The sequence below is a fragment of the Periophthalmus magnuspinnatus genome, chromosome 24, assembly GCF_009829125.3.
Source record: "Periophthalmus magnuspinnatus isolate fPerMag1 chromosome 24, fPerMag1.2.pri, whole genome shotgun sequence".
NCBI classification, from domain to species: Eukaryota; Metazoa; Chordata; class Actinopteri; order Gobiiformes; family Gobiidae; genus Periophthalmus; species Periophthalmus magnuspinnatus.
The window spans coordinates 5953686-5980263 of NC_047149.1; the positions used below are offsets into that span (position 1 = coordinate 5953686).

General features: G+C 39.7%; 1 protein-coding gene and 1 pseudogene across 2 annotated transcripts in view; both read right to left on the reverse strand.

The window, feature by feature from the left end:
- Nucleotides 1-440: 440 nt before the first annotated feature.
- On the reverse strand, nucleotides 441-3472 carry LOC117393217 (general transcription factor II-I repeat domain-containing protein 2-like; annotated as a pseudogene).
- A 12779-nt stretch (nucleotides 3473-16251) lies between these two features.
- The window catches only part of fndc1 (fibronectin type III domain containing 1), an 88123-nt gene continuing 77796 nt past the window's right edge, over nucleotides 16252-26578 (reverse strand). For both annotated transcript variants that reach the window (XM_055232290.1, XM_055232289.1), the window contains 5 exons: nucleotides 24286-24365; nucleotides 22228-22257; nucleotides 21655-21816; nucleotides 20811-20933; nucleotides 16252-18070 (listed from right to left, as the gene is read on the reverse strand). In XM_055232290.1, coding sequence (XP_055088265.1) covers nucleotides 17955-18070; nucleotides 20811-20933; nucleotides 21655-21816; nucleotides 22228-22257; nucleotides 24286-24365 — 511 coding nt within the window. In that variant the 3' untranslated portion in view covers nucleotides 16252-17954. The remainder of the gene's footprint in view (nucleotides 18071-20810; nucleotides 20934-21654; nucleotides 21817-22227; nucleotides 22258-24285; nucleotides 24366-26578) is intronic.

Sequence of the window (26578 nt, forward strand, 5' to 3'; positions counted from 1 at the left end):
GCGACCGTATGTGGCGCCATCTTGGATCATCGTGGTGAGGGGGAGGTTGGCTCTGGGTTGGTGGTCGAGTGGACGGTGGTCTGGGGTTTGGTGTGCTGGGGTGCGGTGGATTGGGGTGAGATGATCTGAGGTGCGCTGGTCCGGTGGGTGCTCTGGAGTGCGATAGGAAGGAACTTGGTCAGCACTTTTCCCTTTACGGTAAGCGTCCTGAGGTTCCAGAGCGAGATGGTGGCTGCATGATCTTCTCCACCGCTTTCTCCCACCGTTTATCAGCGCAGACCAACTCGTCCTACCCCATCAGGAAGTCCAGTACTTGGTACTGATCATCGGCCCTCCGCATGTTCACACTGACGCACGCTGGGGTGACGTCGCTGCAGAACGACATAGATGTTTTGCTGTAGTTAACCTCCCTGTCTGAGGCTAGGCAGTATACGCCTAGCTCATGGAGAACCGCTGACAGGCTCTCCACATCCCGTCTCGATTAAAGTGCAATGGTCCACCGACGTGACACCCGCACTGTTTGTCAGTTTGTCGATGTAAAGTTTAGACTGTTTTTCGAGGCCGAAGAAGGCCGTGCCCCTCTCGCCCTCCACTGCGTATCTCGCCTTGGCTCTGAGAATTGCCCCCCTGCTCTTTTTCTGCTTGAGGGCCTCTAGGCGGGCCCTGAGCCAGAGCAGCTCAGGGTCAACCCGGCCCTCCTGGGAAGCCGCGCCCGTGCAGATGGACTGGATCTGCTGGGGCAGGGTGTTCTCCTCGACACTCTCGAGCCATCTTTTGTGTTTGCAGTAATTGATGGTGGTTCTTATTTATACGGGCATTGGCTGTTTCCTACCAATCAATTATGCTGTCCAAAGTTAATATTTTGTCCTCGAGAGTCAAGGAGCCTGTCCAGCTTTTTTTGGTATTTCTCCTTGGGCAGTACAGAGTTGTTGAGAACCCACAGGCCCCCGTTTTGCTTCTCCCCCATGTGGGAGAAGCTGACCAAGAGCGGTGAGTGGTTGCTGCAGTCTGACCGGGTGTAATCGGCCCCACACAGATGTCTGAGCAGGCACCCGGAGGAGAAGCACATGTCCAGCCTGGACTGTTCAAGTGTAGCATGGACAGAATGGGCGCAGGAGACAGGGTTCATTTCATGCAGGTTTAATATATCTCCTTTAAAACAGAGACAGAGGGATGAATTAGTGCACAGTAGCAACTTATGTCTCCCAGCACGCAGCCTGCTCTGTACTGACAGAGGGACAGAGGCAGTGCGCGCAATATCATGTGAAATGTAAAATAAGCAATAAAATATTCAAACCTTTAAAACAGTGACAGAGGCATGAATTAGTGCACAGTAGCAACTTGGTCTCCCTACAAACACAAATAAAATCAACATTAGCGTAGAACGTTTTGTGTTTTGTTTTGTTTTTGTATTTTTGTAGACCAAAAATTAACCTCACAATTATAAACTTCAACAATGCTAAGACAAGTGCTAGCTTAATTTTTCAGGGAGACAGTGGAGCACAACTCACCAGCACGCAGCAAGTTTCCAATTCTTATTGAAAGTGTTTCAGGGTGATTACCTGTAATCACTGCAACTGTAAATAGATGTGATGTAACATGAGCAGTACTATCGATTTCTCTGGCATGTCACTCTATCGAGTGACATGCCAGTCATCTATTGCCCCAGCCAGCCCTGCAAACCCAGCCCATGAACGATGCGGTGGACAGTGGAGCAGCACCCGGTGTGAGAGCCCCACATACCAGCCAGAACATGAAGACCTCAATCTCAGCACTCTCAAGTCGGTCCAGGCAGAGAAGGTTGATTAGCACTGCCAAGGTCCCTAGAGGTGTGTGTTCATGATTAAAACCTGGCACTGGCACACTCAGGTTTATTCATTTGCATTTTGTTACTTTAGTGTTTAAACTTCTTACGTTAATATATTGTAAATATTACTTTTTTCCTTTCTTTAACACATGACAATGATTAATGTAAATAAAAAGTCATACATGTTTCAAAATGAAAGTGTTTAATGTTTGTCTACCAATTTCTCTAACAAGCCAAATAATCTCTCAAATCGCTCTTTCCTCTCCTCCGCATCCTTCTCGTCTCGCTCCCTCTGCATTTTTAGGTCTTCGCGATACAGCTCCACCATTTCACTCTCGGCCTTTCTTTGCGTTTTAATGGTCGCTTTTTCTGCTGCTGCTGCTCCTGCTCCTGCTGCTCGACCTCATCCTCTTCCTCCTCCAGTGGCTGCTGCCTGGCTGGCTCAAGTTTTCTTTCCGCGTCTGTGCCTCCCACAGAGTCAGTTTGGTTTTAAACGCCTTCACTGTACTGTACATATCAGATAACTCGACCCTGACCCTGCAGCTGCAGGTTCATTGCATTCAGATGACTCGTGATGTCACACAGAAACGTTTCATCTCGGAGTTGTGTTGTGTCTTTCCCTTTGCTTTCCAAGAGCAGACAAATCTCCTCACGCAGCTCAAAACATCTTTGCAGCACCTTTCCCTGGCTTAGCCATCGCACCTCCGTGTGATAGGGCAAATCACCATGCTCAGTTTCTAACTCGCTCAGAAATGCTTTGAACTGCCGCTGATTTAAACCTTTAGCTCTGATAAAGTTAACTGCACGCGTGATGGTGCTCATTACATGTTCCATTTTCAAGGCTTTACCACACAACGACTCCTGGTGTATTATACAATGATAAGCTGTCAGCTCACCTGTGATGTACTCCTCCTGCATCTTCTCCCGTATCCTCGCAACCAGTCCGCTCCTGTGTCCACACATCGCAGGTGCTCCGTCTGTAGTCAACCCCACGAGTTTGTCCCAAGGCAGCTCCATCTCATTTACACATCTTGACACTTCTTCTTACAAATCATGTCCTGTAGTTGTGCCATGCATAGGACACAAGGCCAAAAACTCCTGTCACGCTCATGCTGGAGTCCACTCCACTGGGCAATGTCAGAGGTGTCCGTGCTCTCATCCACAGCCAGGGAATATGCGATGAAATCTTTTCCCTTTTTCACAAGCTGCTCTTTTAGATCGATTGACAGCTGGTCAACACGCTCAGCAACGGTGTTTCTGCTCAGGCTCACGTTCAAAAAGAGTTGCCTTTTGTCTGAACAAACTGAGTCACAAACTTTAAGCATGCAGTTTTTGATAAAATCCCCCTCTGTAAATGGCCACAATAAAACTGGCCTTGACAGCAGCCTCGCTTTGTGAATTGGCTTTTCTGAATAGAGCCTGCCGAGAATTGAGACCTCGTGTTAAGTCTTCCACCTTCTGTAGCCTTTGTTCCATGTCCATATTCTTGTTTTTGTTTGTGTTTTTCGTGTCATGATGCCGCCTCAGATTATACTCTTTCATTACCGCCACACTTTCTTCACACAGAAGACACACAGGTTTCCCAGCTACCTCCGTGAACCTGTACTCCCACTCCCACCTTATTTGAAACCCCCGATTCTCAGTGTCCACCTTCCGTTTTGCCATTTTAATAGTTATCTGAAAGTTTACTTTTGCTGTTAAGCTAATGACCGCAAATGAATAATAAAATGAAGCCGCATCCCGCTCTGTGCACCACCGTTGCATTGTGGGAAATGTAGTATTGGTGCGCGTAAAACACCTGCGGGCCGCTGGCTTGCTGAGGCCTGCGGGCCGGATCTAATAATAAATCAATATCATTCTGAGGGCCATAAAAAACACTCTCGAGGGCCGGATCTGGCCCGCGGGCCTTGACTCTGACATGTATGCAGAAAAACATTCTCAATTTACCCAATTATAAATACAGCAGCGTATAATACATACATACATACATACATCAGAATGTTCTACAACACTGTTACACATTTCCTAGAGTTATTGGAAACATTTGTTCAGTTACTATGCAGCACATTCTATCATTCCATTTATGTCTTTCATTGTGTTTTTTAATATATTTTAGAGTCTTCTTAGGTAAAGAAGGTAGTTTTGCTGATGATCAAATGAATAATTCCCACGTTTTTGTGAATAACAGTCTACTTAAAAACAAGTACGGTTAGTTCTCCACTCAGATAAGCATCTTTATCATCATCATTACTATCCACATATGTACAAATGTAAATGTATTAAATTCGCAGTAAGGGCAACTGTTATGTATTTCTAGGGTCCTTCTTATATAATCTGGGAGTATATTGCAGTGTTTTTGCCCTTACTTCCAAGCCGCCTGTGCCGAGAATTTGGCACCTGTAAACAGGTGCGTATTCTCCCCCCTCAGGCTCCCTAAAGACAAAAGAATATTCTTAAATCAAAAAAAAATTCAACATAACGATTAATACACAAATATAGAAGTGTAAGCAACAATTTGCACATTGTTTGGTCAGTTACACAGCGATTACTGTAAACTCAATTTAACGGGACTTCACTAAGTTGAGTCGCCTCATACAGATCTGAATTTAATTCTAACAGTTTCATGTTGCACTGTTAAACCAGTTGAATCCACGTGAACCAGTACTTCCATTTCAGTGTGTACTCCTGCGTGCTCTTCATTTCGTATCTTTTTCGTAGGCGCGGTGCATGATGGGATATAGCAGTGCGCGAAGTCTGCATGGATGCACACTTTGGTTACGTCTGATCTCCGTGGAAAAGCTGGAAACGCAGGCCACATTCTGTCTCGCTCGTTCGTGGGGTACATTTAAAATCGGACAGCCCTTGTCGCGCTGGAAATTACATATCTGCCCTTCTACGCACACTTCCAGTGGTGATTCTAAGGCCATTTTGACGAATTGAGACACGGCCAGAGACAGTGAGTACATGTGCTACAGGGTGTGTCACACCAATTACGGCCCCTGCGCAACAGGTACAAAGTGGAACCCTAATATTGTAACATGGAAATGAATGTTGAGACCAAAATAAAAAAAACATTTTACAATGTTATTCAAAATGAAAAATATAACAATAAAAAGTTGTTCACAAAAAATAAATAAATAAAAAAAAAAAAAAAAAAAAAAATATATATATATATATATATATATATATATATATATATATATATATATATATATATATATATATATATAGCTACTCAAGCACGCCCTGGACAATCTGTCTTCTCAGGCCCTGACCCTTGGGTGAAGCACGAGCCATATTTCCCTCACGTCTAAGTTTTTTATTGATTCAATTAAGAAGGAGCGACTGGTGTCGTTCCTGAAGGTGTTATTTTTAGATAAGTCAAATTTGCTCAATACAATGTCCTGTCAGTTACGTGAGTGAAGAGTCGCACAAAGAAGGGTTTTCTCTCTATTTCATTGTTGGGCGCGTGCACGTTAATGATCCGAAAGGTCAGAGCCTCCTCGAAGTCCAGTACCAGCATTTCTCCCCCCCAGTAGACGCCCCTTCGCCTGCGGCGTTGTCACGGTCACCTCATATTTTTCTTTGTTTGTCTAAAGGCCACAACATATTCCCTGCTATGTTCTTTGCTGCTTTCAGTAGAACCATCAGCGGCACCTCCTTTCCATCACACTCCAGAAATACTGTCAGATCTTTTTGATATTTCTTCCTTTTTTTCCAGTGGCTTGGTCCAGGGGCTTGGTCTTTTCCGTTCCAGGGTTTGTTGCCATGTTGCCTGTCCGAGTGGCTTGCATCATTTGCCCCAAACTGTGGAGCAAACGATGTGGGGAAAAATGAAAAAGCTGCCTCCCAGTAAGTGTTACTGGAAGGGGATCAAAACTCAAAAGGAGAAATAAAAAAGTACAGTATTAAAACAAATAAAGTCAAATAATTCCTTGGCAAACGCAAAACATTTTTATAGCACAGAGAGCAATAAAAGCTAACATGATGATGTATGTTATGTGTTAGCGGTTAATACCCCCATAGAAGTGTACTACCCCTTTAATTGTCAGCAGAGGTGCATGGACTGGAGTTGAAAAAAGGCTTAAAACAATAGCTGTGGCAAGCCATGTTTTGTGGTGAAATGCTGATACCTACACTGCCCCCCACTCCTCACTATGGGGTAATCCAAGAATGAAACCAAAAGCTGAAATCTCTTGCCATACTTTAACAGAACTACCAATGCAAGTATGTCCAAAATATTGCGTGTAATTTTGATATGATTATGACCTCCCAATACTATCCCAGAGGTCTTCACTACTCTTTGCGTGACTGTTGGGTTGCCAGATATGATATAATAATAATCAGACTGAGCTTCACAACCAAGTTTCAGAATGAGCTCAGAGGACAGCAACTTCATCCAAGTCTTTTACAATGAGACACAGAGTCACTGGGAGGGCAGACTTATGTCATGGCTCACTCATATTTAATCTAATCAATATGTTTGCTTGAAGAATACAAAATGATGTTGAAGCTGACTGTAAGGTTTTGGTAGTTGCTGTGGTTATGTGGTATTTTGCTATTACATGCACAGTTACCTTTTCTACCACTAATACTACTGCTGCTGTGTTTTTGATCCAGATTGATATCAGTCTGGGCCCCGTGTTCTGGATCCCAGGCAACCATTACTTCCAACTACTATTACACCTATATACAAATACATGAAAATACATACTCAGAATAGTATTTTTGAGGATCCTATGTAAGAGCCTATGTTTTTGGTAGGAGGAAAACATATGCAGACACAGGGAGTACACAATATATCGCAAAAAATATCGATATTGCAATACTGGCAGACACAATAATCTATCATGATTACCTGTAAACACTGTAACTGTAAATAGATGTGATGTAACATGAGCAGTACTATCAATATTCTTTCCGATTTCTCTAAAGTGGCATGCCAGTCACCTATTGCCCCAGCCAGCCCTGCAAACCCAGCCCATGAACGATGCGGTGGACAGTGGAGCAGCACCCGGTGTGAGAGCCCCACATACCAGCCAGAACATGGAAGACCTCAGTCTCAGCACTCAAGTCAGTCCAGGCAGAGAAGGTTGATTAGCACTGCCAAGGTCCCTGGAAGTGTGTCTTCATGATTAAAACCTGGCACTGGCACACTCAGGTTTATTCATTTGCACTTTACTTTAGTGTTTAAAGTTATTACGTTAATAAATTGTAAATAGTACTTTATTTTCCTTTAGGACATGTAAGATGAATGTAAATATTTGTAAAGAAAATGTCATAAATGTTTCAAAATCAAACTGTTTAATTTTTATCTATTAATTTTTCCAGCAAACCAAATAATTTTTCAAACCGCTCCTTCCTCTCCTCCACATCAGTCTCATAATACTCCCTCTGCATTCTTAAATCCTCCCTGTACAGCTTAACAAGTTTGCTTTCCCGCTTCCTTTTTCCTCCTTGCCCTCTTCTCCTTTGTTGTTGTTGCTGCTCGTCCTCCTCCCGCTGCTGTTGCTGCTGCTCCTGCCGCTGCTCCACCTCCTCCTCCTCCTCTTCCTCTTCCTCCTCCAGCAGCTGCTGCCAGCCAGTACTTGGTCCTGGTGTGTCCTCAGGGATGGAGGCGATGAGGACAGGGGGGTTGATTGAGGCCCTCTGCCCCAACACCTCATCCATGGGGACAAACCAGGGCCAAGTTTCAGCAGTGGCCTTCCCCGCCACACCTTCTCCACTCTTTGGATACTTGCATCTTTGACAGAATAAATATTAATACAAGACATGTGAAAACAAGATTAACACAATGGTTTATAAGTACAAATGAAAACCGTACACGTTCAGATAATGTACATACTTTATATTTCTTTTGCAGATTTTCCCACTTTTTTCTTGGCCTGAAGGGGGGTGACCTTCCCCTCCAGGCCCATCTTCTGCAGTATTGTTCTGATTGACACAGAAAAACATTAACAATTTACCCAATTATAAATACAGCAGCGTATAATACATTGACAATCAGAATGTTCTACAACACTGTTACACATTTCCTAGAGTAATTGGAAACATTTGTTCAGTTACTATGCAGCACATTCTATCATTCCATTTATGTAGTTCATTATGTCTTTTTTAATATATTTTTGAGTCTTCTTTGGTAAAGAAGGTAGTTTTGATGATGATCAAATGAATAATTCCCACGTTTTTGTGAGCAACAGTCTACTTAAAAACAGGTACGTTTAGTTCTCCACTGTGATCTCAGATAAGCATCTTCAGGGCCATCAGTGAGCCTCTTCTGTACTTCTGCTCACAGAAGTACAGGCTGTGGATAAAACGGGAATGAAATAGAGAAATCCATCTTAAGTCATTACTATCCACATATGTACAAATGTAAAGGTATTAAATTCGCAGTAAGGGCAACTTTTCTGTATTTCTAGGGTCCTTCTTATATTATCTGGGTATATCACAGTGTTAGCCCTCACTTCCACGCCGCCTGTGCGGAGAATTTGGCCCCACTGAACAGGTGCGCGTTCTCCCCCCTCAGGCAGATAAATTGCACCGTCTGCTCCTTGCTCCCTAAAGACAAAAGAATATTCTTAAATAAGGAAGAATATTCAACATTACGATTAATACAAATATACAAGTGTAAGCGATAATTCGCTCATTCTTACAGTTACACAGCGATTACTGTAAACTCAATTTAACCGGATTTCACTAAGTTGAGTCGCCTCATACAGATCTGAATTTAATTCTAACAGTTTCATGTAACAACAGTTTCATGTCGCACTGTTGAACCAGTTGAACCCACGTTAAACAGTACTTACATTTAAACGTGTACTCCTGCGCGCTCTCCATTTCGTATCTTTTTTGTGTAGTCGTGGTGCATGATGGGATATAGCAGTGCACGAAGTCTGCACGGATACACACTTCGGTTACGTCTGATCTCCATGGAAACGGTGGAAAGAGCAGGGCAGGTTTGTCGGGCGCATTCAGTAGGGTGCATTGAAATGGGACACCTTTGTCACCAGAAATTACGTATCTGCCCTTCGACGCACACTTCCAGTGGTGATTCTAAGGCCATTTTGGCGAATTGGAACACGGCCATAATGGTCAAATACAAACAACAAAGGACTTAAGGCCCAGGGCCATAACATTAGGAAAGTAAAATGCATGATTTTCTTTATGAAGTCCTACATTGGACTTGGGTTGGTCTTGGTTTTATTTTTGTTGAGATTGCTGAGTTTTTATTTTGACCCAGTTTGACTGCTAAATGAAGGCATATGCATTTTTGCTTTTAACTGAACTTACTCTGCCAGAAAGTATATTAAATATCAGAATAATATCGGTATTGGAAAACCAAACATAGTTACTGAATATCACTCATATCATGCAGCCCTAATGAAGAGAACATGCAAATGCCTCAAGCCCAGGAATCAAACCAGGACCTTTTTGCTGTGCGATGAAAATGCTCATTGACTTGCCACTGTGCCACCCAACAATAAAAACACCTGTAAATGCAAGATATCTGAGTTTAATGCCGTACTGTGGAACATGCCAGGCAAAGCAATAACATTGATGTTATTGCTTTGCCTGGCAGATGCATTACCAAAAAAGTTACATGCACGTGCACCTTTAAAGAAAACCCACTGTGCTTGTGTCTGCTCTGTATTTATAATCTATATATCACCTGTGGATCATTATGTCATAATTTGCACATTTTAAATTGCAATATTCATCTAAAATGACTTGAAAAGAAACAAGTTTGCTGACGTCTGCCTTAGAAAATTGAATAGAAGTTGACCAAAATGATCACATGACGCTGCTGAATCCTACGTGCATCACTGATGAAGAAAATAAAATTGGAGGATGAAGTACAGAGCAGTGGACTTGTACTGGTAAAATGGCGTCTTGATAATAAGGGATTAAAGATTGCTCAAACACGCACAAATCACTCCAAATACAACTTCAGAGAGTCAATGAGAAAAAACAACTATAACATGGTTAAAAGCTCTGAAAAATCTATTTTGCAAAATGGTTCTGCTTCAATTTTATATTTTTTAAGTCAGGATTTTAAACGACTACAGATTTATTGTCGAATAATTTCCCTACCCATAAACAATACATTTCCGTTTTCCATTGGAGCGGCTTCAGAATATTATTTTAATAGTTGTAATTCTTTTCCAAGTCTGAGGTTAAACTCCCAAACTGTATTTTAAGTGCTTTCCTCACACTGCCCATAATATAATTTAAAGGTACAAAACTACACATAGACGGTGATAAATTAGGCTTCAATTTGGGCCGAACAGCCAAAGCACCTGCAGAACGAGCATTACCTCAACAAATAAACCCAACAGAACTGTGCTCATATTCAAGATGTAACACAGGTGCTCAGCGATGGGAAGAATACTTTGAAAATGTATTTAATTACAGAATACTGAACACTGAACATGTAAAATAAATGTATTTGATGTATTCTGTTACATGGTCCAATCAGAGTACTGTATTCTGCATACTAAGGATACTTTTACACCGACTTGCATGATATTATAGTGAAAAAACATGACATATCCTTACAAACAACTTAATTTTTTTATTTATGTCTAATTAGAGAAGGAGAAATCAGACCCACTCACATTACAAACGTGATGGTTTCTTTTTTCTCACTAATACTGTGCAGTACTGTATTGTAACTGTATTTTGAGTAACCGTACAGGAAGACAGTTACTCAAACTTACTATGCCCTGTCACGATAGCAAATTTTGACATGCGATATATTGCTTAAGAAGATATACATGATGAACGATAATATTGATAATTTATGCCACTGCCACAAAAACCCAAGAGCAGATGTAAACCACAAAAATTGTTCTAAACCTACAATATTGTTAAAAAATAATGAGATGCAATAAATTAATGACAGAATGAAACATGTTAGTACCGGTACTTAGTTTGTATCTATAATGAGCGTTTAATTCAACCTTTTACGGCTTAAATATTTTTATATAGCCAAAAAATACCACACATTCCCAAGTAGTGCAAAGAAAAAGTACACACGATAAATATTGACCCCAAAAATATATTGTTTCATATTTTGTATACTGAAGTTGATATAGTCAAGTATTCACAGTATGTATTTTCAGTACATGTATTGAGTTACTGCTCAACACTGTCTTTGCCTGTTGGTTTCATTGAAATCTTTATCTCTTCACTTTTAGATTTAATGTCTGATGCCCACTACTGGCAATAGTGAAGCAGTAAAAACAGAAAAGTACAAAGTAGTACTTCAAGAAATGACTCGAGTAAATGTAAAAATGTATTTGGGAAAACTACTACTCAAGTAAGAGAATTTGTGAAAGTAGCTATCTAGACATAACATTGGATTTACAATTCAATGTCATTATAATTGTATAGACAAAACATGAAATAATGAATGAAATCTGGTATTTTAACGATAGACACAAAAAGACAAACTAAATCATATCTTAAAATGGATGGATGGAGGAGGGTTTGTTTAATATAGACAGTCGAAAGGTGCTATAGTTGTCCTAATGGGAGAGTAGGACCAGGACTTGGATCAGGACTTGGGCCGTTTGTTTAAACCGGTCTGGACTAGGACACTTTTGCTGTATCACTGATTTGGAGTTTTGAGAGAAGGTGAAATCAGATTATGATAAACAGAGTTACTACACAAAATCATTGGCTTCTTCTAGAGAGTAAGTTGACATTATTTTAAAGCAGACCTATTCTACAAAATCTATTTCTGAACGTTTCCAAACTTTTAACTGTTGTAATTGTTTCCCTTCTCTTTGACCCTCTCAGAGTTATACTTGGAGTGATTCTTGCATGCTTCAGCAATCTTTAATCACTTATTTTCAAGACGCCACCGGCACACTCCCACTGCTCTGTACTTACTTCGTTCTCCAATTTTATTTTCTTAATCTGTCATATCTGAAGGAGCGGTGCAAGAAACACAAAAGTAATTTCATATAGTCAAAATAAAGCTTTTGTCAAGCCAAAAACCTTTACTCAAGAAAGCTGCTTTTAACTAAATATTGCTTTAAGTCACAGAAAGTAACTTTTTATCCAAACAATTGACTATTAAAATAAAAGGGTGTTTTTTCCTTTTGGATGTTTTTATTGTCCTCAAAACATAGAAAAACATGCATCCTGACTGAACGAGCTGGCATCTCCACAAACCTGACTTTTATTTGGCCTGGAGGAGGAACTGTTGCTTCTTTGGCAATAATATTCCACAGTGTGATGAAAATTACCTATCTCTGGTGAGAATGTTCCAAAATATGGTTTTAACTTTCGATTTTTCCATGGAATCATGCAGGTCACACATTATACCTTTAAATAGTAGGATTACATATGAAATTAGAGTTACTCAAGTACTTTTAAATAAGTAAATGTGACTGAATAGTGTATTGTCCACCACTGACCACACGGCTGTTAGCTTAAATCGTATCATAAAGCAAAAAAATAACCAAAAATGTCCGAGTAGTGCAAAGAAAAAGCATATTTGATAAATATTGACCCCAAAATATATAGTTCCAGCTTTCATATACTGAATGATAAGTCAGTACACTGATTATCATGACAGGCCTAGCTACTAGAATGCAACAAAAAACTATTAACTACTGCTACTACAGTTACAAATACTACTCTATTACTGCTGGCCCTTCTTGACAATAACTATGAAACCACCACATACTTGAATTGCAACGTGGTCCCTATTTTTACACTAGTGGCCGCATAAATAAAAAGCCACTAAAATGAAAAAATAACTTCATAAAATACATGCCCAAACATTTCAAAAAAAACAAAACAAAAAATACAAAACCCGTCTTTCCTCCCTTCCCACTGCCTCTGTCCTTTAGCTCTGTGTTGTGATGATTTCAGCTTTCAAAAATGCTGTGTAACTTTTTCCAGCGAGTGACCCACTTCAATCATAAACAGCCTGTGGAAAAAGACCAAAGACATGCACTTTTACTACTTTGAAAGCACACATTTTCCTATGAGACAATACGTTCCCCTAAATGATGGACAAAAGTATTATATTAAGGGTCCTTACGCAGAACAGACTCATGCCTGCTGTTACCTCCTCAGAAACGTAGTTGTGCTTTGTTTCATTCACACATGTTTGAGTGATCCTGAATTATTAGTCTGTCTGCATCCCTTATACATCTTTAAATGCTCTGTTCCACCTTATGATGTCATTTAGTGGTCGTTTTAAGCTGTTTTTTTTAGCCACAACTGAACTGATCTACTCTACAATACACCAGAATTACCTTAAGTTGTTAGTTTTTTTTAGTTTTTTTTTACCTTTTGTATAGTTGAGATTGTCAATAGAAAGTCTCCGATATCTGCTGGTGCACCGAGGAGTGAAGCAGATTGAATGAGGCTAAATCAATAGCTGTTACTTCAAAGTTAGACAAATCCAGGGCTGAAATGATCCAAATGATTCTAGTGAAGGTGTATGGAGTTTAAAAACACAGTGGAGCACTTCCTGTATTACCACATGATGACGTCACAAGAACGGCTCAGTGTTTTCAGTGAGAGTTTGTGCGTAAAACTTGTGTGAATGAAGCAAAACACAACTTCAGGTATGTTTTTAATGAGGAAACAACAGTATAACAGAAAATAGTGCAATATAGGCCTTTAAAATGGATGGATGGATGGAGGAGGGTTTGTTTAATATGGACAGCTGAAAGGTGCTATAGTTGTCCTAATGGGAGAGTATGACCAGGGCTTGGACCAGGACTTGGACTGTTTGTTTAAACCGGTCTGGACTAGGAGACTTTCACTGTATCACTGATATGGAGTTTTGAAAGAAGATTAAATCAGATTATGATAAACAGAGTTACTACACAAAATCATTGGCTTCTTCTAGAGTGTAAGTTGACATTATTTTAAAACAGACCTATTCTACAAAATCAACTTTTCAAAGCTTTTAAACATGTTGTAGTCGTTTCTTATCTCATTTACCCTCATGAAGTTGTACTTGGAGTGTTTCGTGCATGTTTGAGTTGATCTTTAATCACTTATTTATACTGTATTTTTCTTCTTTTCAATGTAAGCATGAAGTTATTTCCAAATGCTTTTCGCAGATCCATTTGTATCAGTGACAGTATATCAGCCACTCACACTTACGCTACTTCAGACCACAGCGTTAAAATGGCTCGGAATGTCTCTAGTCTGTTTTGCATTTGAGGGCAGACGTCTGAGAAGCGTGTCTTTGATGCTCTGGACTACACTGGACATGGATCTGGCCACAGGTTTTCAGTGGAGCCTGGAAAATGACAGCTGTTTGCGGAAATATGTTTATTAGTCTATTGTTACTCTGTCTTATTCTATTTAGTTCTATATGAGACTGTAAGTGACATGATCAGAGCTTGTTTGGACCCCACAAACAGCAGAAATAGGGATTTTGTAGTACTTAGTAGGTACTTTTGTAGTGGGAGGTCTGCCACCTGATCCCTCCATGGAATCCTCCTCTTATTTCTTTGCTAACAATGTTCCACAGTATGACATTAAATAAATTTTATTCAATAACAGTCTTTCATTGCAAAATACCTTTAAAAACATGCATTCTTATTGTGACACGCCTTGCCTCTCCACAGATCTGACCTGTTGGCCAAGTAGCTTAGTCTCCGCAGTGATAAGTTTAATTTCATACTGTTGAATATTCAGTCATAACAATGATGTCTCCAAGGAGAAAAGCAGCCCACTGGACAAGTTCCATAGTGGACCTTTAATGACATCAGTTAGTTTTGAATGTAGTGTTTGTGACTCCGCGTCCCTCTGCATAATGATGATAGATTAGAATTGGATTACAGTTGTGTGTCTCAGCTCTAGCGCTGCTTTTTCCGACAGTCCTGATGGTTCCTGAAGGGGACTCAGACACGGGGCAAGTGGCTCTGACACTAACGTATGCTAACAGCTGTAGCAGATGTGCACACACGTGTTTACAGGGACTCTCTCTCCATTTCTTTTCTCTCTCTCCATTGTCTCTTCTCTCTCTCCTTCACTCTTCTGGCTCACTATTACCATCATCTCTCTCCCCCCATTTTCCTCTTCTCTCCCTCTCCGTTCTGTATTTTCTCCCCCACTCTTCTCTCTGTCCATCTCTCCATTTTTTCTCCAGTCTTTTTTCTTTCTCTCCATTCTATCTTCACTGTTTCTCTTCTCTCTCCTCCAAACCCCTTTTCTCACGCCATTCTCTCTTCATTGTCTTCCTCTCTATCTCTGTCTATTGTCTCTCCCTCTCTCTTCTGTCCCCCTCTCTCTCTATTCTCTCCTGTCTCTCCATTCTTTGTTGTTAGACCTCCTTCAGACTTACCCCAGGCCCATGTGTCAGAATGAGCTCTGCACTCTATTATATAGAGTTTCATAAGTTCCACTAGAGTCGTCCTGTTCAGGTGGACTTGGCACAGTCCATGTAGTGTCCGTCTGTTTTCAGTGAGTGACATCCAAGAGTTTCATTGCAACACAACTCTTGTCTTAGCAGTGCTTATGTGACTTTACGAGGTATATTTCATCCTTTGCTTAAACTTGATTTAAAAACACTTTGATGGATGCCTCTTCTCTCCCATATGACAGGAGTATGCTTGTGTCATTCCTGTGGTATTTTTATATTAAGGCTGGGAGTTCCTCATGATTCAATACGAAACACGATACACGGCTCAGAAATCCATATCACAATTTTGCCATACATGATATTTAGCAAAATATCACAAACAAAATACATTACAATAAGAGTATTTCTTTGTAAAAGCGCTACCTGCCCAAACTTAATATGAAATGCATGACTTGACTTCAAATATACTGCAAAAAGTTTCTCTTTTTTGTGCTACTGTCACAAAATGACATTGTAAAATTTACCAAAAAGTTGTACCCGTTAATGGTGTTAATGATGTGTGTTAACTGTATCATCAACTTTACTATCACGATATATCAATATTTCATTTACAGGACAATGTTACAACAAGCCAGGATCATTATTGTCCAAAAAAACATTTATATATTTTATTATATCAGAGTGAATGCACCTTAAGTTTAAAAGTTTAAGTTCAGTTTACCATATATTGCTCCCTGCCATTATCAGCTCACTCAAACCAAAACTATGGACTAAAACAAACAAAAAAACAAAAACTTTTTGATCATGTTTTGTGCTTTTAGAATTTCAACAAACCATCATCCAAAACATCCTTGGCTGTGTTCTGATTTATACACAGTAGACTTCTCTCCTCTCTTCACAATCACTTGGCTTTGTGGTCGAGTCTTTTATGAATCCAATTTGAAAGCCTTCCCTTCGTCGCGGTTTGTCCCTGATTTTACAGTAAATGTTTTGGACTCACCCTCCCTTCTTTCTTCAAGCTGTTTTTGTTCTCTCTCTCCCTCTCTGTCTCTCTTTCATACTCTCTTCCAACTGGCTGGACCACTGTATCTGATCTGGCTTGATTAAATATCATCGTCAACTTCTGAAAGACACAAATGGTAATTAGACAGTATTGTATGAGTTTGGGGATGTTACGGTCATGTACATTCAATAGTTCCTGAGCCAATACTTTATTCTTTGTCTGTTTAAGTACATACAAAAATGAATACAGTAATTTCTGGAATACTGGGAACCAAAAATGCTGAAATCAAAAGTAGTAGTTGAGATGATGAATTTATGAATGGGAGGGGGGTATGAATGAAATATAGTCCGTTTGAAGTGACACACAGATTTACTGAAAAGGAAAGAACATCTTGGGTCTATAAACACTTTGTAGGTATAATAACACTGCTTACAGAAAAATAGTGCAAATAGCATCAAAGAGAAACAAAATGGTCGACATCATTATTGACAAAATTATTGACAAAATTTCAAAATGAGTTAAATGTTTGAACTAAGAAAAAAATTTAAAGTCTTTACATAGTCTTTGCTTTAAAAAGGTGCATTGTGTAACTTTTCTTGTCTCCCTGGAGGTGTTACTGCAATGCCTGGAATGTTCCACAGTATGGCATTATTCAATCTACACCGCATTTGTTCAGTTTTTATTGCTCAAAAATACCTTAAAATCAAGCATTCTTACTGTGAACGGGCTCGCCTCTTCATAGATCTGACCAGTAATTTGGCCTGGAGGTGTCACTTGTTTGTCTCCATGGAGATAAGATATCTGATAGATTGCTGAAGTCATCGACAAAGTGTAAACTATAATGCCATTATGGAACATTACAGGCAAAGCAATAACATCTCCATGGAAACAAAGCGTTGGTGCATCAGAAAAGTTACAAAGTGCATCTTTATATTCTTTATATCTAAACTGGTTTGAAGGCAAAGCTATTGTGCAGTGCTTTTGTTTTTCCATGTTTGTTGTCCCAAAGATTTATAGTCCATGTTTTAAGTTCAAAGCTTGGTGCTTTGTTACATTGTTAGTGAGGTTAGCTTATAGATTTCTCATTGTATTCTAAACTGAGGATGAAAAAAATACATAAAGTTTCTTCCAAAACCAGTCGATGTCAGCATGGAGCAGTTGCTGTGGTTTAAGGTCCACTATGTAACTTTTCTGTTGGAGTGTCTGTCACTTGCTTGTCTCCATGGAGATGTTATTGCTTTGCCCTTTGTATCTTTCATTTATTCAGTTATAGTACAGTTATAAAAAATCACATGGATTATTACTGTGAGTCGGGTCGCCTTTCCACAGATCTGATTTGTAATACACCTGTTTGTCTTCATGTAGATACATATGTTTAATGCCATGTGGAAACTGGAACATTCTGGGCAAAGCAATAACATTGCCATGGAGACGAGCAGGCAGTGTACCCTCAGAACGGAAAAGTTACACAGAGCACAACCAGCACTAGCAGCTCTAAAAATGTTTTGTTTAAATGCTTTACTCTGTGCTTAGCCCCGCCCTGGAAATTACATTTAAATAATTTTGAATTTTAAACGTTAAACAATTCCAGAAACACACATGCACATAATCTCCTCATATACAGACTGCTTTATGTCAAAAGTGCAATTAAAGATATACATTTCAAAGTATTTAAAGTACTATATTCTCTCTCTGTGGGCCCTTGGTACATGTAGTGGTGTCAGTCTTTCAGAACGGCAGGCTGGGTGACACCGAGCCTGATGTGAGTCCATAGTCCCATATCTCCTCTGTCCTGGAGGAGGTTACCACTTTCCCGGGATGGGGACTCCACACTCGTACCATCCCACGAACGGGTGGTTTGTCCTGCGGCCGATCACTCCAAAGGTCACAGGTTCCTGTCTGTACGCGCGGTAATATCCTGCAACAGAGGGAAGGCAAAGTTAAAGTGGAACTACACACTACATCAACTTTATTATTATACTAAACTGTGTACTTGGTGTTTTAATAGTATTGTCTACTGTTCCTAGTCATTGAAATTATAGTGCGTGTGTGCTTCTTCCAGTGGCCATTGTAATTTCAAGTGCTTTGTGACTACGTAATTACAAACACCTGACTGCAGGGGCGGAGTTTGGAGTGTGGAAACCTTAAGCCAATTACAATTGGCCTAAGTGCAGAGCAGTGGGTGGAGATAGGGAAAACAGATTTTCTGAGCAACAAGCCTTGAATTTAGGACAATACAGGATCACTTGATCACTCAAACATGCATGATTCATTTGTATTTTCAATTATGGAGGAATGAGGGAACAGAGTTGTAATGCTGTGTACAGACTGGGCGTCAAAAAATGCGTTGGACACGTCTAGTTGGACGCCTGTAGTTGGACGCCTTTGCATTTGAGGACAAATGCAACCCCAGGACCACACGTCCAGGACGTCCATTGCGGTCTGCGAGTGCCTTTGGATGTTTTGTTTTCCCTGTGTCTTTGTGAACGATGCAGACCAGGTTGAGAGAGTCTTTCATGTCACCATCAATGGAGGCGATCGGCTCGCTGCCGGAGTGTCTGGGTTGCTGTGAGTTTGTAGCTGATGTTGCTAAATCACTGGTGCGTAGTCTCTGATTAGTTGAAGCTGTGCGTGAAACGGCAAAAGTTCAGCTTTTTCGACTCTGGACACCCTGTTCATTCATCCAAAGCTTCAGATGCCAAAGTGTGAATGCCCAAGACGCTCTGCGTGAACTGGTCTGACGCTTGAAAACACGCTGCAAAAAGGCAGGGTGGCCAAGATGCAGGGAGGCCAAGACATGCGTCCACCATGGACTTTGCATGTAAAGTTGACACCCGTAAAGCCTCGGTGTGAGTGCATCTTAAGAGGGTAAAAGCTCAAAAAAGTTGTTTTCACATAATATGTCTCCTTTAAAGGTCCTGTTGTTACTTTATCAATACCTATATCACATACCTGGAATTGTTTCATTTACACATATTTGAGTAAATGTTTATTTTATTTTTTTATTCATTTCATTCAATACTTCATGTATCCAGGAAAAAAAATCATTGAGATTAAAACCCTCTTTTACAAAAGTGTTCTGGCCAAGTGGCAGCAGCACAAATACACATGAGATGAAAGAGATGAAGGGGACGTTTGAAAGTTAACAGCTCCTTTTTCCTTTTGTTTAGTAGAGATTGGCAATTCCAGAGCTGAAATGATCCAAATCACTTTAGTGAAAGTGTATGGAGTTTAAAAACACGAGGAGATCCTCAGCATCCTCAAAGAAGTGCCCAACCCCAACCAGGAGGACGATGACGATGGGGGCAAGAGCTTTAACCCTCTGAAGATCGAGGGTTAAAGCTGTCATGTATTACCACATGACATCACAAGGTGGAACAGAGTGTTTACAGTTTGAGAGAAGAACTCAGCCTAAATATGCAAGGTTTGTGTGTTAAACATGTGAATGAAACAAAACACAACTCCAGGTCTATTTGTGATGAGGAAACAGTGTAATAATAGTGTAATTTGCACCTTTATTTCAGGAAAGATGTTTCTTTGTTATAAAATCTGACTATGACACCAATCAAATGCCTCAAATATTAGATTCAACACTTGAGAGTAACTTTTTTGCCAATGTTTTATGTCTTTTTTTTGTGCAAACCTCAAAAATCTGGTACCACTTGTCTTTAATCTTTAATTTCCACAAACACAAAATATTACTGCCTGAATAATCCCACAGAATAAACAGGAAAACAATTTAATTGATAGTGGCGTGTTTTTATCCTTAAATGACATAACTTCATTTGTGGTTGGAAAAAAATACTTGAATTCAATACAATAATTTAGTTTTATTCATTTGACGACTTGAAGCTGTGTAACAATATGAAAGTAATAATGTTGTGGTGCACATGGTGTGATTAGGAAAGTGTCTGCTGATATAAAGCAGATTGGAGATAAACCACCCACACAGAGATCACACAGAGATGGAGACATGTGTTCAAGCTTTACTGGTCTGCTGAAGAGGCTAATGGAGAAACAGCTGCACTGGCACCCGGGTTGTTGCGATACTCAATACTTACTTCAATCACAACATTATATATAAAAAAAGAAAAAGCAGTATAATTCAATTTTAGACACTAAATACTACGGCTGAACAATTTGGGAAAATTTTTCTGACATTATGATGAAGTTTGTGATTTCTATTTTAATAAAAGGATTCTGTTCAGAGTTCACATTTTAAACACTCAGAAGAATTAAGATATACAGGGATGTCAAAAGTATTGAAAATCAGAGACTAATTGATACTAAAACTAGTATCCAAACTTTGAGCAGCTGTTGATACTGAAAAAGTCACATTCACAGGACAGAATTGAACCTTTCCTGAATATTTTTAGAATGATCTTGAGCTGTATCAGAAGTATAAGACATACAGACTAGTATACACCATGGACCACTATGGAACCTACATGGACACTGAGGGATTACACAGATATAAGGCCACATGGGAATGAGCCACTGCAAACTGTTAACTAGTTCTGTTTTTGTATAGAATATAGATCACATATAGACTTTAAATATTTTTGAAACATTTTGGCAAATATAGTAGCTAATCATAACTTATATATACGCCCTTATGTTGTAAAGTAATGGTTAGTCTGTGTAGTGAGGCTGTTTACCTTGAGCGGAGGGCAGCATGTTGGACAGGTAGGCGGGGCCTGTCCTCCCATCCCTGTACGAGTCAACAAACTGACAGTGGTCTTCTCCCTGTCCCAGCGTGTCCCCTATACTGTAGAAGGGCTCTGAGGGGACACAAATACAAAGGAAAGGTCAAGGTAACAATAGACAAAAATAGTCAAATATATCAGGATATTGCTGGTAAAATTGATGTGGCCAGTACTCCGTTTGTACTGGAGCAAAATACTCCATCTTGCTCTAGATACACTGTATAAGCAGCACTTGAGGTCAAAAGAAGTCGACTGTGTACTGTTTGCATCAAACTGTAAAGAGCTGTCTTGTCCGAGTATCAGGAAGTGTGCAGTTAGTACTTATGAGCATTACAGTGACAGCAAAACTCTGCTTGTCTATGAAAGTTGTGAAAAGAGCTTATAAACAATCATGATGAGTAATTAGGATACTCAGAACACATGAGGTAAATGAACTAGTTCTGTCTTGTTGTTTTTAAGATGGTAAAAACCAAGTACAGAACCTTTAACTTTATTATGAATTGTAACGTCAACGTCAGGGTTCACTGGTTTTAGCGCTCGACCAGTTTGATGGTTTGCATCATGGCTTCAACCAGTGCATCCAGTCTTTGTGTCCTTGGGCAATTCACCAACCTTTGCAGTTGCCCACCTATGTATGAATATGGTGTGGGTGTGAGTCATTGGTGGGGGAAGGAGAACCCAATGGCACAGATTAGCAGCCTTGCTTCTGTCAGTCTGCCCCAGGGCAGCTGTGGTACAATAGTACCTTATCACCAATGAGTGGAGTGAATGCATAATGACTCAGTGTACTACACACCTCTGAGGCCGTCTCCCATGAAGATCTTGTAGCGCAGAGAGTTGCAGAGGACCACGCCCACAAACTTCCGGTACCACGTGCGCTTGACGTACTGACTTCCTTTACACGAGCTGTGGGCGGAGTTATACTTGAAGCTGTACGGGATCCAGATGGGCTCGCCCCCTGAGCAAGACAATACAGAAATATTTAATCGTTTATTTATTATTTCACATTGCTTGAACATTGTGCACCAAACTAATTATATTATTTACAATAAAATGTTTCACTGAAAAACAAGCTTAATTTATTTATATAAACCTTTCAGTAATTACAAGATTTATTAGGCAAGACACTTCACCCACCCTGCCTCGTATGAATGTGGTGTATGTGTGAATGATGGTGTGAATGTATCACGACTATGCCATCAAAGTAACTGTTGACCAATTGTGTAACAAAGATACATTTCAAAACTACTTTCAGTTTTGCTTTATTACCATAGGACCTTTCAAATTAAAATAGTTGCTTAAGCCAAATCGACTGCACATTTGAGACGTCAGAGTTTGTCGATCTCAAGGACGTGGTGTATGGACTTACCAGGCGGCCGTTCGATGAGCAGAGGATCGTCTGAAAAAAAAAAAAAAAAAGAAGAGAAAAACTATGAAAGAATGCAATAATGTGAGCAGCAGGGAGGAAGAGCAGAGACCGGCCTGATGTTAAAGCCATAATGTGGATAATGCTCTGTGCAGCTGTAGCCTACTTCTGCTCTGACCTCTTTTCATCTCAAAATCAACAATGAACAAACCCTACCACTGTGACTCGGACTGGCTTTTTAGAATAGAAGTTGTGTGTGTGTAAGGGGTTAAACTATACAAATTTAACTCTTTGTGCTTGCTGCCATGTTATTATGATGTTTCAATTCAAAAGACATCTAGAGTGTCTTTGTTTCCTTTTTTAAAAACTCTTGATTTCTTACTTTGCCTTAACCCATTTCTCTTTAACAGCAAGAGGTAGGGCTGTACCCCCTTCAAACGGAGCAAATTCAGATGCACGAGGAGGAGTTTGAAGAAACAAGGAAATGCGCTGGTGAAATAGACTCTCAAATGTCATCAATAAGCACTTTAATGACATTCATAACATTGTTCTTTAGTTTGTTCACTTTGCACCACTGTCATCTTCTCAAAGTGGAACAGTTTATATTTCACATTGTCACATATCTAGATCAATTTGCCACAGCGCACGCCCCAGTCCACCTGCTCCGCCGCTGTTGAGTTTACAAAATGTACAAATTACAAATTTATACTGGATATCATCGATGTCGCAAGCCAATTCTCGGAGGTTAAAGCCCCATGGCTTCTCCCCATTATGGGGCAGCTGCGAGTGGAGCAAGAGCCCCGGTGCGAGAAAGAGGACTGCATGGGGTCACGGCCTCTCTCTGTCCACACGTTGAGAGTGAAGTGCGCAGTTTGGGGTCATATTGAGCGCAGCCAGTAATGTAATGATGACAGTTTGCTGCGTGATCTTTTGTCTCTTTATTTAGTTAAATGAGCTAAATGACAACAGTCTCTAACTACAGCATCAGTCTGTCCAAGTTCACAAGCATCATTACATAATAAATACAGTAGCCTCATCATTAGAGTGTGTTGTCTTTCAGCCTGTAATATGTCCTATCACTGGATTATAACATCTAATAGTCCAAATTATTATTAATAGCCTAAATTATTTAACTTAATATAGTCTCTATAATAAAACCCCATAGACCTATATCATATCATATCATAAAATAGCCCGGTATCATCATGCATTGTAATGTATTACATGATTTTAGGCTGTATTTTGTTATACTATTATTATATTATGATTATCATAAAAAGAAATTCATTTGACTTATTCATAAATAACACCACACAGTTCTTGGCTTGTTGTAATTGAAAAACAAGCAGAGGCAAAACGAGGGCTGTGAAAGGAAAAGCACCTTAACCATTAAACTAGAAATCTTTTAACTGCGGTTCAGGCTCTGACTCTGTCCCTTGGATGATTGTCTCTCCAAAATACTTTCAACTTTAGATTTTTCTCATTTTTCTTTTTAAAAGTGGGACTAAAAACCTAAACACAATTCAAATAGAGCTGCTAAATTGCGCAGTACCTGGAGGACTAAAGGGGAGAGTGAGTGAGGAGGAAAGGTGGGATCTGGACATATAAGGAACAGTGTGATTGGTCTAACAGGTATCCACACTTCAAACTCCGCCCCTGCAGCGAGGTGTTTGTGATCATAAACACCTGGCTGTAATCAAGGCAGTCCTAGGTGATGTCACCAACTACTAGAAATTGCAGAGAAGCACTAAAGGCAGCACACACTTTGATTTAGGCTGTTAGGCTGCAAATTCACCTTGATTGCCCTGAAGTTGCCAAAAATGACTAGGAACAGTACACAATGCCATTAAAACACCATGCACACAGTTTAGTAGTACAGAAAAAAGTGGAATTAAAAAGTAGATTTAGTGTTTAGTTCCACTTTAATTTCAATCTTGAACTTTCTTGCTTTTCTAAAAATAGCTATAACAAGCCTCTCTCTGTAACATTTGTTCACAGTGGAAAAGCTGTGTGACTCTTGGCCTGAGCTGCTGTCACTGGGCCAGTGCAGTCTGGACTCACCTGACTCTGTGACATAGGTGAGAGTGTCGCTGACCGGGCCCAGGCCAAACACATTCTTGGCCTGCACTTTGAAGTAGTACCTGTGAAGAAGAAGAACATAAGAACAACACTGGGTTAATGGGCTGTGTTCATGGAGGGCAGGGGCCTGTGTGACTCTATGGGAGATTGTAGCAAAAGACGTAGTTTAAATCTGTCAACTGGACAAATCTTTGTAGGAATGAAGACATTTTACTGCTCATCCAAGCCGCTTCTTCAGTTCTGGTCAGATTGCCTGTGGACACTGCCTTATATCTGTCTGAAGGGAGGGGAGAAGGGAGAAGCGGCATAGATAAAGTGTTTAAAATGAACTAGTTTAAAATGAACTAGTTCTGATTTTCACGTCTATTGGGGTTGAATAATGACACCACTTTCTTAAGCTATTCATGAGTTCGTTTTGCAACATTTTGAGGACATATCTCCATTCAAAAGACACAATATTTTGTTTTAAATTGTTAATTACTATGGCAATGGTCCATTTTGTATCACTCTGAAACCCATGGATAACGGGACAGAGCGATAGAGTTGTTTTGGCTGTTGTGATGAAAGCGGTGATGAGCTAAACAGATGGGGCTGATGAGGACGTGAGGAGGAAAATGTGACGGTTAGAAATCTCAAATCAGCTCTTTTTGGCCAGAGGTGAAAGAATTAGCCTGGATAGTCACACAACCTCTCATTTTAGTTCACGAACACCAAGTATTGCTCCATCGAGGTCTGATTTCCGACGCAGCTTTGCGACGTGGCAGAGATGACACCAGGATCTGTCCAACACAAATAGTCAAAATGGTGGTTTTATCTCAGCTCTGGTCTGCTGCTGCGCTCACTTCTGTTCTGATAGATCTGGATATGCCATAAAGCTGCAGCAACTGGCAGCTCTTGTCCATGTTATTAGACTTAGAAACAGTCACAGTGAAGCAGTGGTGGAAAATAACAAAGTAAAAGTAGTAAAGTACAATACTTAAATTGTATTTTTAGGTATCTGTACCACTAAGTAAATTTTAAAGTGGATACATTTTTACTTTTACTTCACTATATTTGAGAGCAGGTATCTGTCCTTTTTGAACTAGATTCAAAAGTAAAAAGTATTTTTCATATGATTTGATGGGTTATTTTTTACATGTTCGTGGTAACACCCTGACTGAAGTTTTTTAACTCACGCTTCAGCTTTAAGCAAAACAGAAATAAATACACAAAATTCATATGAAAAATTAAGAAATTGATTTGTATTGATACTGTGACCAAAACGTGTTTCATTTTTAATCAATATCACTACATTTACACTTTACCAAATGAGCAACACTTGTGTGAAATACTTTTACTCTTAAAGTACATTTTGAAATGAGTGCTCAAATACTTTTACTGAAGTAGATTTTTTCATGTTATATGTTTACTTGAATAATTGTTTACCTCTGTATCTATACTTTTACCTAAGTTACAAAACTGAGTACTTCATCCACCACTATACTGAAGTAATAGTGATCCAAAGAGTTAAAAGTACTTAGAGAAATATTAGACATGCAGTAAGTACTGTTGTAAAATCTGCGTATTTAATGTATGTGAACAACAGATAAAAAATATGTGCAAATTCTGTCATTTTCAAAGTGCTGCACCTGATCTAAAAAAACTGAAGTAGTGCAGTAGTACAAAGTATTCCTCACTTATCTTATGCATTCTGAGCATCCTAAATATAAGGTTATGGTTAAGCTATGTCGTTGGGGCAGTGCCCGACCATCTCTAGATGTTGAGGATTTGACCTATTGTGTTTTGGTTTGGTAGGAAACAGAGTGCCCAGAGAACACTCACCCAGACACAGGGAGAACACACAAACTCCCTACGATTATAAGTGCTTTTCACAACTTTCAGAGACCAGAGTGGACGACTAGCATGCTAACATTATGCCAGTATTACTTCCTGTTTCTTAGACAATAAAGGACTTTATATTTAGATGCAAACAGTACACAGTAGACTTATTTTGACCTCAAGAACTGCTTATACTGTACAATATATCCGTACTGGGATTTTGCTAAAATACATCTGAAAAATGGGTAATAATTGTCTTTAAAATAATTCAACCAAGAAAAGTAAGTAAATATAGTATGATGACACTACTCCAAGAAGTACAGTAAATGTAACGGATTGCTGCATTCCTCTGGGTTTGGCCCGTGTGGGTCATAAAAATAAAAAAATCAAAACAGCTGTTAGGTTTATAGAGGAAGCATGGATTACACATTAATCCCAAAGAACAAGAAAACAAAGT